Source organism: Strongylocentrotus purpuratus, unplaced genomic scaffold, assembly GCF_000002235.5.
Source record: "Strongylocentrotus purpuratus isolate Spur 01 unplaced genomic scaffold, Spur_5.0 spur5_scaffold_4, whole genome shotgun sequence".
Lineage (NCBI taxonomy): Eukaryota > Metazoa > Echinodermata > Echinoidea > Camarodonta > Strongylocentrotidae > Strongylocentrotus > Strongylocentrotus purpuratus.
Genome location: NW_022145610.1, coordinates 10,203,132 through 10,223,160, shown reverse-complemented (window position 1 = coordinate 10,223,160; position 20,029 = coordinate 10,203,132). Strand labels below are relative to the sequence as shown.

General features: G+C 36.9%; 1 protein-coding gene across 2 annotated transcripts in view; it reads left to right on the top strand.

Annotated features, from left to right (window-relative positions):
* LOC755644 (pre-mRNA-splicing factor SYF1) overlaps positions 1–20,029 on the top strand; it is a 41,435-nt gene that overhangs the window by 2,951 nt on the left and 18,455 nt on the right. The window contains exons 2-10 of one of the 2 annotated variants that reach the window (XM_030997091.1): positions 2,531–2,679; positions 7,611–7,734; positions 8,280–8,477; positions 8,862–8,996; positions 9,941–10,105; positions 11,000–11,059; positions 12,086–12,170; positions 13,051–13,202; positions 14,079–14,198. In XM_030997091.1, coding sequence (XP_030852951.1) covers positions 2,531–2,679; positions 7,611–7,734; positions 8,280–8,477; positions 8,862–8,996; positions 9,941–10,105; positions 11,000–11,059; positions 12,086–12,170; positions 13,051–13,202; positions 14,079–14,198 — 1,188 coding nt within the window. Of the gene's footprint in view, positions 1–2,530; positions 2,680–5,122; positions 5,155–7,610; positions 7,735–8,279; positions 8,478–8,861; positions 8,997–9,940; positions 10,106–10,999; positions 11,060–12,085; positions 12,171–13,050; positions 13,203–14,078; positions 14,199–20,029 lie in introns of those variants that run through there. The other variant, XM_030997092.1, reaches the window with a different exon arrangement.

Below are 20,029 nucleotides of genomic sequence, written 5' to 3'. Positions count from 1 at the left end.
TTAAGAATGACCGCTAGATGGCGCTAGAGCGCGAATCCGGTACAGCTGTACTCTGTGTATAATACGCACTGAGCGAGAGTGACTACAGCGAGCAAGCCCCCAGCTTCGCACGGCGACCCGACGGGCAACGTGGCGGCCACGTGTCGCATCACCGCACCCGCCGCTTGCCGTCCCATCAAGATCCGAAACGGAGCATGAATCTGAGGCTTCAAATATCGAAACTGAGGCAGGATTTGCAGCATTTGGCGAACAAATTAGTAAAAACATATATATTTCGACGGAATTATTATGCTATCGTAACCTAAACAGATTTTAAAGCGATCACAAGACCAATAATACATGTTTGTGTTTTTCCACTCGCAATTTTTCTCACACGTCATGCGAGTGAACTTTGAATTTCAAAGTGACTTTTTAAGAAATTCAAGAACAAACTTGTGTAATCTTTGATAAGAGGGCACTTTTTTGGGGGGGAAGGGGGTCAAGAAATTTTTTAATTTTTTAATTTTCTCCGTGAGGGGGGGGGGGGGCACGTCCCTGTTTTTCAGTCCATTTTGGGGGAATTTAGGGCTGATTTTAGCATATTTTTTTGGCCGGGGGGGGGGGGGGTACGTGCCCCCTGTGCCCCCCCCCCCCCCCTGGATCCGCCACTGCCATACTTTCTATTGATGTGCAAAAATTCATTCCCCTACCATTAACGGTTTTCAATTTAGGCAGACTTGAAAACACAAAAAAAAGCTTAAGGGTGCTTTAAAATATGAAGTTTTAAGAGTTTAGAGCCTTTTTCAAATGCCATTTAAAATTAATTTAAATGGATTTGATGGTTCAATCTTACAGAAATGATTAAGCTATATACATACCCCAGATATGTCGAAATTCAGCCCCACTTCATAGACACTCTTAAATCTAGCCATGTTTCAAAACCCATGAAAACTTGTTCCGGCGACGCAAAAATAGCCATTTGTAACACGCCTCAAAATGGGCTTCATTTAATTATTTGAAAAATTCCACAAAAAAAAATATTTGTCTAAAGAAGCTGGAAAAAAATAGGCATGTAGAAATCCATACAGAGAACAGATTTCTTGAAAAGAAAGGTGATTCATCAATTAATTACAAAATTATGTCACCTTGAAAATGGCTAATTGTCAGTTATAGCCTAATTACGCAAAATTTGACCATTTCGTTTCTTATGTAAGTGGCCATATTTTCAAAAGTACTTATTCAAATTTGACAAATGAGGTATCAAAACTCCTCTTTCCATGTGCTCTAAAATGAAATTGGCAGGGGAAATGAAATGTAGATACTTTCAAACTTTAGCTGTGATACCTAATTATACTAAAGTAATGAAGAATTAAAGAGAAAGGGAGGCTGGTATCTTCAACCGGGTGGAGTCAAATCTTTGAAATCAGACATAATGTACTTAGTTAAAGACGCAGGATACAAAGCCTACAGTATGCAAGGGCCTAAAACAGTATCAAAATGTAAGTGTATAAATGATTAAAAAAATACAAGTATACAGAGAATATAATAATAATACCTTGCTCAATGTTATATACATGTAGGCCTGAACAAATCATGTTTATATCAGTACGGTAAGCCTATTAATATTTAATAAAGAAGTTAAAGTAATTAAGTACAATACAATTGTTATATGTAATATATATATAGTCCAGCATCATGGCAAGATATCTATTAAGAAAAATAAATGGAAACTAGTCAGAGGATATAAAGTGAGGTAATATAGATACATGTACATGGATAACCGGATGAGATAACACTACAACTAGGCACTATCTAATATTGCTGCTTTTGAGACCCGAAGAAAAGAAGACAGAGAGGATACCACTGCCTCATCTCTGACAATGATGGGAAGAGTGTCCCAAAGTCTTGGAAGTCGCCTTGAAGGAGAGAAGAACAGAGAGTTAGTACGAGAAGGAAGATGGCGAAAGGACAGAGTGTGGGGGGGGGGGGCGAGGATTGATGAGCATGTTATCAAGCAGAGCTGAAATCAATCACATAGACCGTATAGACATTTCATGGCAAATGAACACAAAAGGTTGTATCTACGAGAAACTAGTGAATTACCAATTGAGAGAGCGGAGTCTCTCGTTGTATGGCACCACTCCACGAGATTGATTCAGTGCAATACGCGTGGTCCTCTGGATCCGTTCAAGTTTGTTTCCCTGGGAACATGTCATTGGGTGCCAAGCTGGAATGCCATACTCTAGTATCGGGAGTGCTAGTCCTCTGTAAAGACAAAATATAGAGTTGCCAAAGGACATCGGTGCTGTTGCAGGGATTCCAACCCGCTGAGGTTCACAGTCTGGCGACTTGCATATCCACTAGACCACAACACCTCTACAATTGTGTGTTCTGTGTTTTCTATATTGTATGTATCTGTATCTTATATGTTTTTTTTATGGATTTGAATTGAAATAAAAACTTGAAACTTAACTTAAATTGTATTTAATCAATTATTTGTTTATTCATTTATTCATTTATTTGTATTTATTAATTTTGTTTGTGCCCTTAGGAAGAGGATGACTTGGCCTATGAGGAGGAGATCTTACGTCATCCGTTCTCTGTCAAGTGTTGGCTGCGTTATACCGAGCACAAATCTAAAGGCCCCCCGGCAGGACTACATCTCATCTATGAGAGGGCCCTCAAGGAATTACCAGGAAGGTAGGTGGAAAAAAAAAGTTACATGTGCTTTACATTTGTAGCGACGTTGTAATGTAAAACTTTCCCACTAGTGTGAATACATCTCATCTAAATGTATGAGAGATAGCCCTCAAGGAATTACCAGGAAGGTAGGGGGGAAAAAAGTTACATGTGCTTTACATTTGTAGCAACGTTGTAATGTAAAACTTTCCCACTAGTGTGAATACATCTCATCTATGAGAGAGCCCTCAAGGAATTACCAGGAAGGTAGGTGGAAAAAAAAATTACATGTGCTTTACATTTGTAGCGACGTTGTAATGTAAAACTTTCCCACTAGTGTGAATACATCTCATCTAAATGTATGAGAGAGCCCTCAAGGAATAGGCCAGTTTCGGCGGTTACGTAATGCGCGGTTACTGTAACCAAGCCCGACAAGCTTTGTCAAATCGCCATTTTGAATCTGTGCATTGTGTATTAGACTGTCGGTTCTTGCCGTTAAATTGCATTCATATCTTTCTATCAAAACTGCGTGTATACATATGAATTTCTGTTCTGGCCGGAAATGTCTTCCAACTTGCCATTCATCAAGCTGAGTTTCAGGCAGCTGCAATATTTTCTAAGAAAAAGAGGAGTTTCGACTACGGTATACACCCGAGAAAAGACTCGTTAAATTAGCGTCCGCAGTAGCGGACTAGCCTGCCCGTAGCCCCTGACCTACGGGGTCCGTGTCACTCGGTAGACGTGACTGTATGGGGAAATTACAACGGGCAGGATTTTCGTTGAGTGAACTAGTTACATACCTCCCTTAAGTTTGACGATATTCCTGACTTTGGGACCTATGACGTATTCAATTATCTAGTAGAGAATATGGCGGACCATGCATTTATGATTGTCGAAAACTGAAGGCTTTTAAGAGTTTTGAAGACTTTCGATTGATATTTCCCGATGGCCATAGATTATGTGGCCTGGAGAAGCTCGAGTACAATCCTCCCTCTAGTTAGCTCTCGGCAGCTTATGATAGCGACTTGTGACTAGATTATACAGGTCAAACCGACGCAAAAAGACAGAACAACCCAACTTGAACAAAAAGAAAAAATATATAAATAATAAACAAATAAAAAGTAGAAGTCTACAGATCTAATAGAAAATGTAATAACAGTTTTATTTTTAAATGTTTTTTTTAAATAATAATAATTGCTTCTTGAAGTTGAATAACGAAGGTCCGGCATAATTGTAGTCTAATACTAGACTATTAACTTTTATTTTATGAAAATCAAACTTAATTCCTAATCTTATTCTAAACAATAAAATTATTCATCATCCTGATTCTTCTTCCTTGCCATCATAAGGTTTTTTTTTATTACTTTTATTATTCCCTTTTTCCATTGCTCTATCATTCTTTTTCCTTGTTCATTGTTTTTCTTCATTTTTTCCTTTCAAAATTATTTGTTTATCATTGTTCATCATTCTTATTCTAGCTCTTTGTCATCGGACGATATTATTTTATAAATATTATTTTATTAACAAAGACCTTATATATTATATTATTACCTTAATTGTCATTATTTCTCGTTGCCTTTTTTAATAATATTGATTCTGCGGTCAGTGCTTGCTTCTCGTTAGCCGTTTCTCGTCCGCCTTGAAATAGTCCGTATCGAGGCGTTTCACAAACATTTTTTAATTCGTAAAATTGTTTTCATTTTGAAAATGTGAATCGCGCCTACACGAACACGAACACGTGGTACGCGCGCACGCTTCTGCAAGCAGAGGTGACTGTGTGTGCGAACGAGTGGAAAATAGTTCATCACTTCTTTCATTTCTACGTCCTAATTTGTTCTCAGATTCAAGCTAAGGTAAATGCAAAATTGAATGGAAATTACCGATATCGGCTAGCTAACTTATATTTTGGTGCTTCGCTTTCTATTTCATCACTGGCTTTCAAGCCAATATCGCTTGTATCATCGACCTCGTTTTTCTTCTTTTTGAGGGGGTATCGTGCGCTGCCTGTACCGGGGACTTGGCCGAACAGGTTTAGCTGCAAGATGTAAATCGCTAGTTCTGTACCAGCAATGCTTTTCTATTATTCTTGCCTAAGACTCAGCGATTTTAAAGATCAAATGTATGAAGAACAAAATCACATCTCAAAGATATTTATTAAGTTTGAAACTGCCTCCTTTTTCTTCTCTCTCTCTCTCTCTCTCAAAATAGCGAAAACAAACGATACAATCACACCTAGCGAATACAGTCATGTATGGTGTGCACGCAAAGTGTAGTCTGCTACGCACCGCGAGTTCTTTGCTTGTCCGACCCTCCGATTACGTAATGCGATTTAAAGGTCTCTGAATACATTACGAAACTGGCCTATTACCAGGAAGGTAGGTGGAAAAAAAAAAGTTACATGTGCTTTACGTTTGTAGCAACGTTGTAATGTAAAACTTTCCCACTAGTGTGAATACATCTCATCTATGAGAGAGCCCTCAAGGAATTACCAGGAAGGTAGGTGGAAAAATCGACAAGTTTCATGTGCTTTACGTTTGTAGGAACGTTGTATTGTAAAACTTTCCCACAAGTGTGAATACATCTCATCTATGAGGAAGGTAGGGGGGAAAAATGTTACATGTGCTTTACGTTTGTAGGAACGTTGTAATGTAAAACTTTCCCACAAGTGTGAATTCATCTCATCTATGAGGAAGGTAGGGGGGGGGAGTTACATGTGCTTTATGTTTGTAGGAACGTTGTAATGTAAAACTTTCCCACAAATGTGAATACATCTCATCTATGAGGAAGGTAGGGGGGAAAAATGTTACATGTGCTTTACGTTTGTAGGAACGTTGTAATGTAAAACTTTCCCAATAGTGTGAATACATAAAAGTTACAAATTGGGGACAACTTTGAAAAGAGAAAAAAGTAATTCTGGACCGTCTTGTCCAGGTTCATGTACATGTAAGTACCTCTCAGAAACCATTACCGGTAGTGTACTCTTGGTTCATTTCAGATTTTCAGTGTCACAAACAATGGGAATAAACATAATAAATACAAACTAGATCATAGATTGAAAGCAACACAAATTCCCAATGTGGGAATCAACAGAGGCCACTCTGTTAGATATTGTCCTTAGAAGCTTCTGCCTGTACTATCATGCCCTGCATGTAAGGAAAGGGGGGGGGGGGGGAGGCAGGCGCGGATCCACGGGCCGGTTCTACCATCCCCCCCCCCCCCCCCGTAGTCTCACAAACCGGTAATAAAAAAATAGGGATAGTAACATAAATTTTACCTCAAAAAAAAAAAATAAATAAAAAATGGCCCCGGCCCCCCCCTGACCTGCCAGTGACACAATTAAATTAAACTTTTGAATTCCATCGCCCGATGGCTGCGATGGCCGTCTCATTTACAAGGGCCAGCTAGGTCTGCATCTGATGGTTGCTATGCATGCATGTCATGATGTACATGTACATCTGTAATACCTCGCATGTAGGCTGCTAGACTCTAATGTTAGTCGCTTCCATGGTATTTATCATTGAAATGGCCAGGCTAGCGTGTAAAAAAAAATTACGCCTGCGGGGCCTGTGTATACGCATACAACACTGATCTTTATGATGTCTTTAACGTGACATATCTTCTCCCCTTGCAAACAAGAAAGAAAACAAGGTCATTAAAAGGGATTAAGCAACAAATAATGATTGTGATTCAAATTGATGCGAATATTTGTTTGAATAAGCACTGCTATTCACCAGAATCTTCTTCGTAAAAACAACTTTTACAAATCTCAGCCATGCTTACTGAGGTGAGACGTTCCATTCAAATTAAAATACTCATTGAAGAATACACTTCTCCAAATCTGAAAGTGATCTTACAACACAGTGGCAGAATTGCATGGCTAAGATTTGTAAAAGTCGTTTTTACAAAGAAGATTCTGGTGAAAAGCATTGCTGATTCAAAAAAAATCCTTGCATCAATTTGAATCACAATGATCATTTTGTTGCATGATCTTTTATTAAATAACCTTGTTTTCTTTTTTATTTGCAGGGGGAGAAGAAGCTATGTCACGTTAAGAAATCATAAAGATCAGTTGTATTATGCATATATAAATATGATAACAGAACAAAATGTTGATCATCGATCAGAATGTCATTTTGGAATACCTATACAAATACCTGATCTTTCTGTGCTGATACCACATTGTCTTTAGCCCGTATCAGTATTAGTATGAGCCAATATAAAGTTATTATTCTTTCTTCAGTTCAGTATAATGCTTTTCCTCAAAAATAGTTTTGCTATTTTTTTAGGGTTTAGACGCTTTGGTTTCAAACAAATATATGTGCTCTTATCCGACCCCCCCCCCCCCCCCCCCACCCCATCAAGGGCTGTTTCATCACGGACCCTTTTTACAATTGTTACAATTTTTACAATGGGTGCCCCCAAGCCAAAGGTGCTTTTCCTAAGAGTTTCTTGTAAAAAAAACTGAGGTTGTTGCAGAGGTTTTTGAATACCATTAAAAGCATCATCTCAAGTGTGATATTAAAGGGATCGGGTAACTTCATCTCAGATTCTGAAACAAAATCCTGGATTTAGCTCATGCTTCAATGATAATTATAGACTTTTCGGTCAGTCAGGAACCCCATGACTTTTACAAGCCTGTCTGATTATCAAGATATTTATGATTGGAAATCTAAAACAAATTTTGCGTTTTCCTAACGGTTTTCATAACACTACAGTCTATTGGGGAAAACAAGTATAGTAAAACCGGTCACTCAAAGATTTTTAGCTTTTTTGAGGCACTTCATGGTCATTTTGAAGCGCAATTTTTTTAGGGCTTCAATGTAACACCAGATCAAAGACACTGATAATGCGTTTGGGCCATGCATCTCAGATTCAACATTGTTAAACGATGCCTTTAAAAGTATCATTTCAAGAGTGATATTAATATGCCAAAAATATTGTCTTTATTACAGCTACAAGCTCTGGTATAACTACCTGAAGCTGAGAAGGAAGGCGATCAAGGGCCGTTGCATCACGGACCCTGGATACGAGGATGTCAACAATGCCTTTGAGAGAGCCTTGGTCTTCATGCACAAGGTGAGTCAAGGACGTTCAATTTCAGTAGTGGAGTGCGATGGCTCAGTGGTCTGGTAGCCTGGAGGTCCCAGGTTCAAAACCAAGTCTATGCACTGGTGCCCATTGGTATAAGATCCATCCTCGTTCTAATGGGAGGCAAATGAGGTACCCACCATAGACGGGTGGCCCGCACAGGAAGACACTAAGACCAGTTTTACCGTATGTATATAAAAAAAAAGAATAAAAGTAAACCCTGGAACCTGAGGATTGCAGGTCTGATAATTACCGGATTTGAGTCGGTTTATCGATTTGTTCCCGATTTTTCCCTTATTTTCTCTAATCTCTCCTATTTTCCCCCTATTTTTCCCCAATTTATCTTACTCAAAAGGGGGGAATGTTGTTAGAAGCCATTTTTTCCCCCGAATCCTCTTCTTCTTTTTTTACTCAAGGGGGGCGTGGTTGAGGAAAAAAAATAAACCTTTTTTTTTTAGTGCTCACTATCACCCCTAGGATTGCTAAAAAGAAAAAAAGTCATCATTGAATGCCACCTGACCTTTATTTTCCAGATGCCCCGAATCTGGCTGGACTACTGCCAGTTCTTGATGGACCAGTGCAAGGTCGCCCGGACGCGCCGGACGTTCGACCGCGCCCTGAGGGCCATGCCCATCTCCCAGCATCACAGGATCTGGCCCCTCTACCTCAAGTTTGTCCGCTCCATGCCGCTCCAGGAGACGGCCGTCCGGGTGTACAGGAGGTACCTCAAGGTATGTTAGAGATCGTGTGACACAAGTTATAATAAAACATAATTTTTTCTTGGTTACGTTTTTTCTGGATCACACTGTATAGACAGCTAGATCGGTGACTAACGGCCGCACTATGGCGGCCGAGACCGGACAGCAAAGTGCAGTCACACCAAAAAAGCCGGCAGCGAGAAAGTCACCAAGCTATCTCAGAGTGCATTTGAAATGGGGTCGTGAAAGTAACTAACATCCATACATTTGGGGGTACTATTGGCGATATCGAGAGTTGTACAGCATGCTTGTCCATACAACGTTGATATGAGAAGAAGAATAATGTGAGGTTTTTCATGCCCATAAAATTGTTACGATTATTGATGCTCAGGATGTACATTTTCTTCATTTTTGCAGCTGTGTTCTGAGAATGCTGAGGAGTACATTGAGTACCTGGTTGACATTTTGCGCTTGGACGAGGGCGCTGTTCGTTTGGCAGACATCGTAAATCAGGAGGCCTTTGTGTCCAAAGAGGGAAAATCAAACCACCAGGTGAGGCACTTAGACCTGGGGAGAGCGTTTCACAAAGACTAAGATCGACTTTAAGTTGGACTTAACTATGGCAGGCCTTTCATGCCACTGTTTGCTCTCACCATTTACTGCCATTTGTCTTTCAAGGGACATACAAATTATGGTCACAACATACAGAATTCACACTTTTTGATAATTCATTATTGAAGGAAAAAGTATTATCTAAAGTTCATAACGGTGAGAGTAACCAGTGGCATGAACGGCCTGACATAGTTAAGTCCAACTTAAAGTCGATCTTAGTCTTTGTGAAACACCCCCAGTGTTCTCATTAAAAGTCGATTTGAAAGAGTTGCGTTGCACCCCTGAAATGGTTAGACTTTGATCAGCTTTCATGTGTAAAATCAAGTAGCGGCTTAGTTATGACACGGGAAATGCTTACTATTGGTATGTGTAGGAGTCATGGCAACAAGACGAGGAAAGGCCTCTGGTAGATTGCCCCAACTGACTGCAGATGTAGATGCAATGAGTGCCAGTGGACGTCCACAGCACAAGCCTTGGTTCACATCACGATAGCACTACCCACCCACAGTCCACCCTTACAATGAGAATGGTGTCCTTGACTCATTGTAGATGTAATTCAATTCGTTCAATTTGTTTCATTCATTTCAATTTCAATTTCCATTTTCAATAAAAACAATTCAAAGATATATACAATAATAAGCATTTGCAATATATAAGAAAATGAAACTAGGGAACTAAAAAATAAGGCCAATTGGCCTTGTGGAGGCATTGTTCCCCGAACAGTAGTTAAGAGATTTACATAATTGACTCCATATAATCTCAGATTATTGTAATTGTAATGATAAATAATAATAATTAATGTTGTTACTATCCTAATTATTATCATTGTTATTATTATTATTATTATCATTAATATATCATTTTTATAATATTCCGTTATACAGCTGTGGCATGACCTCTGTGACTTGATCTGCAAGCACCCGACCAAGGTCACGTCGCTCAAGGTCGATCCCATTATCCGGGGAGGGATCAAACGCTTCAGCGATGAGAGGGGGAAACTGTGGTGCTCTCTGGCTGACTACTACATCAGGAGCGGTCACTTTGAGAAGGTGAGTGCTTCGTTAACTCTTTGCTTTAGTTGAATTTAACTCTATGTTAGACTTAACAATTATGGAAAGCCATTAGCATCTATGAAAATATGTTGTATAAGTTATTTTAAAAGGTAAAAAATGTTGATACAAATCATTCATATTTTCTTTTATCAAGGAGATTTCATATTCTTGATGTGGAATTTATAAAAAGTCTAAAATATTTAAATTTTCACTTTTGAATATATTTTATTTCAAGGCTACAAATGGCTCTCTAAGTCCAACTTAGTTAAGTTCGATCTTTGTGAAACACCCCCAAGTTTAGATTAATCTTGCTCTGGGAGCTGTATGGATCTTGAAGCTTTGGTTTATCTATCCCATGTTAAATACAACGTGGCACAGGGAGATTATTTGTGTTGGCATAGAAAGAGTTAAGTAGGCAGCTAGCCCTACGAAGTAAAAAGGGAACTATATATATATATATATATAACTGATCACTTTAGATAAGATTGTTAATGAGAAACTAGAAACTATTAATGAGTGTAAAATGTCTTTATTCAAACAAGGATGTTAAGTATTAAATCACCAAAAGACTTTTTTCTTATTTTCAGATTAATAAGAAACCTTGTTTTTGATAGGACTAAAATAACAAACCTGTGTTCAATGTGGAAAACCTTAGATTTTAGATTGAATTTGTGATGTATGTTTTGAATTTTTTATTTCATTTAAAGTAGTAGATCTCTGACAGGTGGGCACCATAATATGTTGCTCAATTAAAAAAAAAGGGAATTTGATGGAACTATTTAAGTACAAATAAGGCCACCTTTTAATTTTGTTTTGGTATTCCAAGATTCTGGACTATAATACCTGTGCAACTATTACATTATCGTTTATCTTTAAATTTCTTTTATTCAGGCAAGGGACATCTATGAAGAAGCCATCTTTACAGTGAAAACTGTCAGGGATTTCACCCAGGTAAGATTAACAAACAATAATAATAATAATAATAATAATAATAATAATAATAATAATAATAATAATAATAATAATATGTCTTGTTACCCAGGGTAGCCTCATCAGTATTCATACTGTTCTCCCTGAGGGCCCTGCAATCATGTCATTACAATAACTCCTTACTCTTGATTTCAGGTTTTTAGGTCATACGTAAAGTTTTTATTTTTTTCCTCGTTAGTAAAATAGGCTCTGTTTGTGAGTTCAAGCCCCTTGCAAGGAACTTATGTTTTTTAGCAAGGCACTATAATGCACTATAAATCTATCTTAACTATACCATGTACATGGGAAATAAAGGGAACTTGGTAGGATGCAGAAAGATACTGTGAATGAAATTGCCTTATGCCCTCATGATGACCCTCAGGGAGTGGAGAGAGTGCACATATTGTGTGCATTCAATATAGTACATTATATCTACAAAGATACATGTAGTATAATTATGTAAAGTGCTTAAAAATGTCTGTATTAAAGAGAAGGTTGAGTTCTGGGAAAGGTGATAAAAATCATTTTGGAGCTTTTTCATTCTTTTTATGTTACTGAAGAAGAGTATCGTAAAAATATATATCCCCCAAAAGGACAGCTCTTCAAATGCACTCATATTTGAAATATAACAAGTAACAGCTATTAAGTGTCGGACCAAACTTTCATGCCACATGTTTGTTTTCTCTAATATACACATTAAAAGTGCACATGACTTTTTGCACAACCACACGGAATCTACCAATGCCACTCAGGGAGTGGAAAATGTGCATACATTGTGTCTTTGGGGGTAAGCCTGAATCCGAACTTGTTTTCAATAGCAAATGCTAAATTTCTATGACAAATTTGCTCTCAGCCAATCCGATGCCATGATTTCTATAGCTTATAACAATTATTGTAACTTGTGATTGAAATCAAGTTTTATGAAACAGGGCCCAGAACTGTACTTTAAACACTATGAAATCCATATTATCAGTCTACATTTATTTTATTTTTTGGTTGTACTTGCAGGTGTTTGATGCCTATGCTCAGTTTGAGGAGAGCATGCTGAAAGCAAAGATGGAAACCTCTGCGGAATCTGGTTCAACGGAAGATGGTAAGCTTGATTAGTCGAGTGGTTTAAGCACTTCAAAGGTCATGGTTTAATCCCTGACACGGCACTAATGTCCTTTGGCAAGGCATTAATCTACATTTGCTGCTCAATACCCAAGAGAGAAATGGGAACCGTGGTAGGATGGTGAAAGCATGTGTTAGTAATTTCCTATGCCCTTACGGTGACCATATGGTAGGGATATTCCCCAGGGAGTAGAGATGGTGCACATTGTGGGTGAATGAAACCGATGACAGGGTTATAATATCTGTGAAGCGCTTAGAGACGGTATTCTGTATTAAGCGCTTTATAAGTCTAGATTATTATTATTATTTTGTGCTAGTCCAGTCGACATGGAAGAAAAAGTGCCTTTATACCGTTGAAACTTCATCCTTGTAGAGAAGTGTCTCTGAGCAATAGCATGGTTTTTGGAAACAGAACATTTTGTCCTCTCATCCAGTTAGTTTTAATTTATCTGGATTAATTACAAATCCTTCAATTACTTGTAAACTTACAAACTCCTATCTCTTTAGATAGAGCTGCAAATGATTTGAATCGATCGAACTGTTTATGTTTAGTGGGTTTAACAATAAATTAATTAGGATAGTTATTTAGCTTTTTATTGATAGTATTCGTATAGGGTTTTCCCAGAAAGAATGATGTATTTTATCTTTATATTGTAAAGAATTGTAATTAGACAACATTTATAACAAATTTGTATATTATGGTATTTGATGAGAATGTTTAGTGTTATTTTTAAATGTTGTATAAACATATGCCATTTAGCTTATCGCTGCAAAATGTGTTATCTCATAAACCATTTCTTAAATGAAATTGAACTGATTCTAATAAGAAGAATTTTTTTTCTTCATTTCTATCTGTCTAGATGACATCGACATAGAGCTGAGACTGGAACGGTTTGAAGACCTGATGGACAGACGCCCTCTGTTGTTGAATAGTGTCCTATTGAGGCAGAATCCCCACAATGTCCATGAGTGGCACAAGAGGGCTAAACTCTTTGAGGGGAAGCCTAAAGAAGTAAGTTGAATGCACAATTCATTTACGGTAGATAATATTAATACTACTACTACTACCGTAAATCTCCGTGTATAAGATGCAACTGTGTGTAAGCCACACCCTTTTTTTGGGGGGGGGGCCAACTTCGTAGACAGCAAGCCAGGTCCGTGTTAAAAAACCCACGCGGGGAGGGACCTTTATTTTACTGCGAGGTGCAGTTGAAGGCGCAGATTTGTGCTTGTGAACTTGTCACATATAATAATAAAAATGTTGTTTTAAAACTAAAGATGACAGACAAATTTTCCTCTAAGTCCAAACAGAAATCTGGCCATACAGGTAGTGTTGTTCTAGTTTCAGAGTTGTGAGTCAACACACTTGTATGACTGATCTGGGAGACATTGCGAGGCACAGTGCAGGCGGAGAGGCATAAATCGACACTTAAAAAAAAAAAAATTTAAAAAAAATATTAAAAAATTATACCTGTGTATAAGATGCACCCCTGTCTTTCAAAAAAAATTTCGGCGGGGAAAAAAGTGTGTCTTATACACAGAGATTTACGGTACTACTACTAGAGAGAGAGAGAGAGAGAGAGAGAGAAGGAGAAAGAGAGAGGGGGAGGGAAAGAGAGAGAGAGAAAGAAAGAAAGAAAGAAAGAGAGAGGTCACTTGGACTTGGGTTGCAATTGAGTTATAGAGTAACATGTAGATATAGGGTTCAACTCTCTGTCAAAGATACAAATTTGATTAGTTTTAGACCTAGACTAATTGTCGCTGGAGCTTCTGTTAGGTAATGAACACTTTCAGGGAGGGTGTTCAGACAGTGCCTCACATTTTTTTCTTCATTTCATCATCTACATGTACATTTACATGCATGTCTTTGTCCTCTCTTGTGCACCAGGTCATTAACACCTACACAGAGGCTGTTCAGACGGTGACCCCTCAGCTAGCGACAGGGAAGCTTCACACGCTGTGGGTGGAGTTTGCCAAGTTTTACGAGAAGCATAGCCAGATCATGGAGGTGAGATGGATTCAAACACTATATGCCTTTCTTATGACCAGTCTGTGAATGGATGATTGGGAGAAAATTACAAATGGATTACTGTAAAACCAGATCCTTTAATGTAAATGAATTTTCAAGTTGTCCCGGTTTGCGCAAAATCAATTCTGCAAAATATATGAATTACGACACACTGATATTTTTGCACTTTATGGAAGATTCTTTTTTGTGAAAATAGCTTTAGTTAACAATTTTTGAAAACTTGTTAGAAAATGTTACATATTCCTGATCAAATTTCAGAACACTCATACAAATACGGGTAGTAAACTGGGGACATTAATATTCAGGCAAAATATTTTCCAAATACTGGTCATACTTGCATGTATATTAAGTGGACTGAAAATCAAAATGTTTTGAGGTGGTGTATTTGGAGAAATTATTTATGCTTTTGTGAGCATATGGGCTGCTTTGTGGGTGTACTTTGCAGGTGTTGTGTTGTGTAAAGTGTATGATTGTGTGTGTGTGCGTGTGTGTAGGTGTTATATGTGGGTGTGCGTTGAGGGTGATGTGTGTGCGTGTGTTTGTAATTTGTGCGTGTGTGATAAACGATGTTTTATGTGGGTGTGATGCGTGGATGTGGGCGTTGGTGTGATATGTGTTTGTGTGTGTGGGTGTCACATGTGGCCCAACACGAAGAGAAAGGTGTTGTTATTGGAAATAATAATAATAATAATCTTTTAAAGTCCACTCCAAATTTTATTAAACCAAAAAAATGGAAATTCTTTTTGCCCAATTGATCGTGAGCCCGGCAGCCACTGAGCAGCGCCAGATCGTCGTTGCTCTATCCCTAATATTGATGAACGCCAAACAAGGTAGCAGCAACTCCCGTCTTTTAACCTCTTTTGGTATGACGCGGCTGGGGTTTGAACCCATGACCTCCCGGTTGTGAGGCAGACGCTCTACTGACTGAGCCAAAATACCTCTGCATGGCCAGTTAATCCTCTACTGTTTAAACAAAAATTCACATCAACTTGGTCATCATCTGGTTATCTCATTTCTTGATACAAATCCTGTAGTAATTAGCATAATTCATATTGAAGATTAGTGTTTCTTGATATTTGTTAAGAATCAAAGACTGGTGTAGATGTACTCTAAATGATGCAGTCAGACTAATATATCCATGGGACAAAATACCAGTGTATGTGTCTTCATCTTCCTGGGATAGGTGGCTGGGCAGGTAGACAGACTTACCTGCAAAACTTTGCTAAATACATGAACCAAAGTTGCACCAATGTACATTTTACACCTACAGTTCATGTACATCTTGTGATAAAGAACTTACCGGTAGTGTGACTGTAAGTTTTGTACAAAAATTGAAGAAAAAACCAAAGTGTATGTGCAATCATGCATGAATTTGATCCTTTACCACTTCCCTCAATATGTGAAAAGAAAATTGTATTAAACTCTGAATGATAAAATGGTTTAAGAACAGAGGCAAATTTTCCTCTTTTTTTTTTCTTAAGTAGGAACACAAAAACTGTCAAATCTGTACATCCTGGAGTAGCACTCATTACGGTTATAACTTATAATTATAAACATTTCACAACTTTCTTCAATTCAGAAGAGTTGTAGAAACTTGCATATCAGTACATTACAAGGTGATCAAATCTTTTTACTCAGTCATTTACCATTTTACCACACACTATACATTTTATTGTAGAAGTACAAATCAATTAAAAGACAGTGAATGCTATTGACTGGTTGTTGCACAATTTATGTAATAGAATAATGAGCTTGACCTAAAAATACATTTTAAAAATTCCATTTCATTAAATCATCATCCAGTTTGTAATTATTTTGGTACTAGGAGGATGCGGAAAAGAAAAATATTTTAATGTCATGACCCAGTGTCTCTGGTAGTAAAGTTCAGAAGTAAATAAAGACATGCATTTATCAGAGCTGCCAACTAGTACGGATTTTACGTAATTGGTATGGAAATTAACGATCAGTATGGAATGTTGTCTCAAATTACGGATTTAAAAAAATAAAAAGTAAAAAGGATATATATATATATATATATATATATATATATATATTTATATTTAATTTTAAATATCGTAGCGAGTGCTGTGAAGTATGGCGGCCAACCAACACACACCGAAAAAGACGGAAAAGGATCAAGTATTCTCTTAATAGGAGCCATTTTTCATGGAAAACTGTGTTGTGATGACCTGAAAATCAATATTTAACAACTTTGTGTGAGGAAAATTTCAGATAATCATACGCCCATGCTGGCTTGCCGTTTTTTTAGATTCCTAGCGCTGCATACAGTGTAGAAAATTACTGATTTTGAGCCTTGTGATTACTGATTTTCTGTTCTGGAGTTTGGTAGCTCTGATTTATACTCAAAGATTTACACAAACATTTACACAAAGTAGCAATATGATACAAAAGGATTTTCTCTTAATTGCTTTAATGCATTTTGATATTGGATACTGTAATGTAGAGAGTTAAGGATTTTAAAAGCTCTTTTGGAATGAAAAGAAGGAAAATGAGGTGAAGTCAATAAATTTCCCCAAATACTAATCATTATTATCTATGTAAGGCTTCCAAGTGGTTCAATAAATCAGTGTATTCAATATCTTTAGCGCAGTACCCGGATGACTGACTAATATTGTTCTCGTATTGCTCAGTCATCTGGGGGACTTCAACTATTGATATCGATGTCACACGAAAACAAAGCCATATTTATTGAGGTCAATTTTTTTTTAATTACACTGGTCAGACTAATATAGATACATGTAATAATAATCATATTGCATGGCTTTGTTTACCTGTGATTCAAGAATATATTGCTCTCACTGAGAGACAATATTAGACTCGTCTTTGACTTGTCCGATATTGTAACACAATGTAGCTCGACCAATATACAATATTCTTGTATCACACGCAAGGCTATCCAATATTATATAAATATTAAACAGTCATGCATTATTTCATTACATTTTATTTCGCATGGGAGTGAAATAGCACTATTAGTTTCAACCAATTTTCTTTAAAATTTTGGTAAAAATTAATAGATTTGCTTTAGAATAATTAACAGTATGATGCACAGTGATAAATGATTCATAATCCAATCCAAATATATATATTTGATATTTGATACTGGAATAGAGGGAAGTAAAGGTCTTCATTTAAAATTAAGACGAAGTTATTAGAACTTTGCTTTCAATAGTCAATAATGCAATGTACATTATTGCATGATTTGAATACACCATCTGATATTTGAAACTGCAATGGAGGAAAGAAAGAACCCTTTTCATTATTGGAGTTAAATTTCTTTGAATTTTGCTTCTAGTTAAAAATGTTCGGCACATGAATGTTTGAATTCATTACCACCTTCTGATATTTGATAATGCAAAGGTGAAAAGTAAGTTCACAAAAACTGTCATGGAAATAAAATGATATGAAAATTAAGAAATGCCCTCAAATATTGATCATTTTAAATGCTTCATTTATACATACAGTACATTTGTAAGGCACGGTTTCAATATATGCCTTTTAATATTTGATACTGTAATCAAGAAAAATACGCTCTTTTGATATATATTTCTAAAAGCTGGTGTGAATTTAACAAAATTCAGACGGGGCAATGTAAAGATCAATATTATTACATCTTTGGATATTTGAAATTGAAATTTTAGTAAAGGAAGTATTCTTTATGACCTTTCATTATAAGCTGGGGTTGAAATCTGGGTCAAAGAAATCATTTACTTAATATGACGTGACACATGGATGAAATTACTTTTGACACTAGGCAGACAAGATGCAAAAAAAGATAATATAGGTTCTTTCTATGATATTCAATCTGAATATGGACATGAATAGGTTATCTGATCTACCGATGCAAACAGTGCGTGTTGGGCAAGGTTTTAATTGCATGACTGGTTGTGGAGCAGGTTTCACAAGATGATCCTAATACTGGCCACAACCCTGTCTATAACGTTCATTAAAGGGATCCGGTAACTTTGTCTCAGATTCTGAAACAAAATTCTGGATTTAGCTCATGATGCAATGATAATTATAAACCTTTTAGGTCAGTCAGGAACCCCATGACTTTTACAAGCCGATCGCCCGTCTGATTATCAAGATATTTATGATTGGAATTACAAATTTTGAAAACCGTTCGCCTGACGGTTTTCATAACACTACAGTCTATTGGGGAAAACGAGTATGGTAAAACCGGTCACTCAAAGAATTTTACTTTTTTGAGGCACTTCTTGATCATTTTGAAGCGCAATTTTTTTAGGGATTCAATATTACACCATATCACAGACACTTATAACACGTAGGGCCGTGTATCTCAGATTTAACATTGTTAAACGATCCCTTTAACAAAGATACCGAATTAGATACGAAACTGAGATCGGTTTTGAATGTGCACCTATCTAATCAATTACTTAACATACTCTTTTTTATTTCAAACATGTGTAAAACCATAACCTCTGGGAGCCAAAGAGTTGGACTCATTTTATAAACTTTAGTATTTAAAGATAAAGACCTGTTATGGTCATGCGTTTGCATTGTGAAAGAAACGTTGTGGAATCGATCAGAAAAGGTTGATCATCTAGCATATAAGTATTGGTGTGTACTGCAATGTTCTGGAATCATCAAAATGATAGGAAATTTGGCCCAGTCTTGGTGAAGTTACAATTACTGTACATATATCTATCAGGTCCAAATAGATAAAATAATTTACCAAATATATCAATTAGTACTCTGTTTCTCGGCAAAATTTGTATCATCACATATTATGGTAGTCAAAACATATTCTTTCACATGATTGATAATAAGAGCTTCCATTTCATATTTTGAGAGGGGGGCGTTTCCAAAATTGATCTTTACATGTACCTTTAAAAAATGATTTTGGTTCAATTAATGAAAACAATTTTTCATGGTATATGTAACAAGCTTCGTAGTTTATTAAATCATTTAGAAATGTATGAGGAAAGGCATACTGTTTGTTGTCCTTTTAGAAAAAGTACAAAAAACAAGCAATTTAAATATTAGATGGTTTATTAAAACCACTTCCAGCCCTCAAAGGATTTAATGCATCATGTAACTTTAGTAAGATCTCTATAATATCTAGGGCTATCGTTGGCACTGATTTTTATTGTTGACATGTACATGTATCTAGGGATGTCATAATGTATGAACAACTTTCGCGAGATTGACATAGTGTTGGCGTACATGTACCTGTGTCAACAATACTTTCTGTCTGTCTGGGGCCGATAGAATGCACCATTCAATCCCTTAATTAATGTGTGATTGAAAGCTGTCAAAGAATTTAATGCATCAAGTAACTTTAGTAAGATCTCTGTAATATCTACAAATGTAGGGCTATTGTTGGCACTAATATTCTCTGTTATGTCAATCCACTACCAGTAGGGCTGTCAAAATATATGTACAACTTTCCCGAGATTGACATAGTGTTGGCGTCCATGTTAACATGTACCTGTGTTAACAACACTTTCTGGCTTTCTGGGGCCGATAGAATGCATCATTCAATCCCTATATTAATAGGTGATTGCATACCACCAATACAAAGAGAGATACTGGTGCATATATCTAAAAGCCTGTCAAAACCGCTCTATGCTCCTGAAGTTACATGTATTGATCATTTTGTTTGTTTGTATAAAATACGAGCTACAGACTGATTATTGGCCATGGAACTGAACTCAAAGTTGGTTTGAAATGGTTCCACAGAATTCTGATTGAGCCCGCACTTTCTGAAAAAGGATCTAAAGTCCTTCAATCTCCACCAGTATACCAACGTATTCCCGAACCAATCT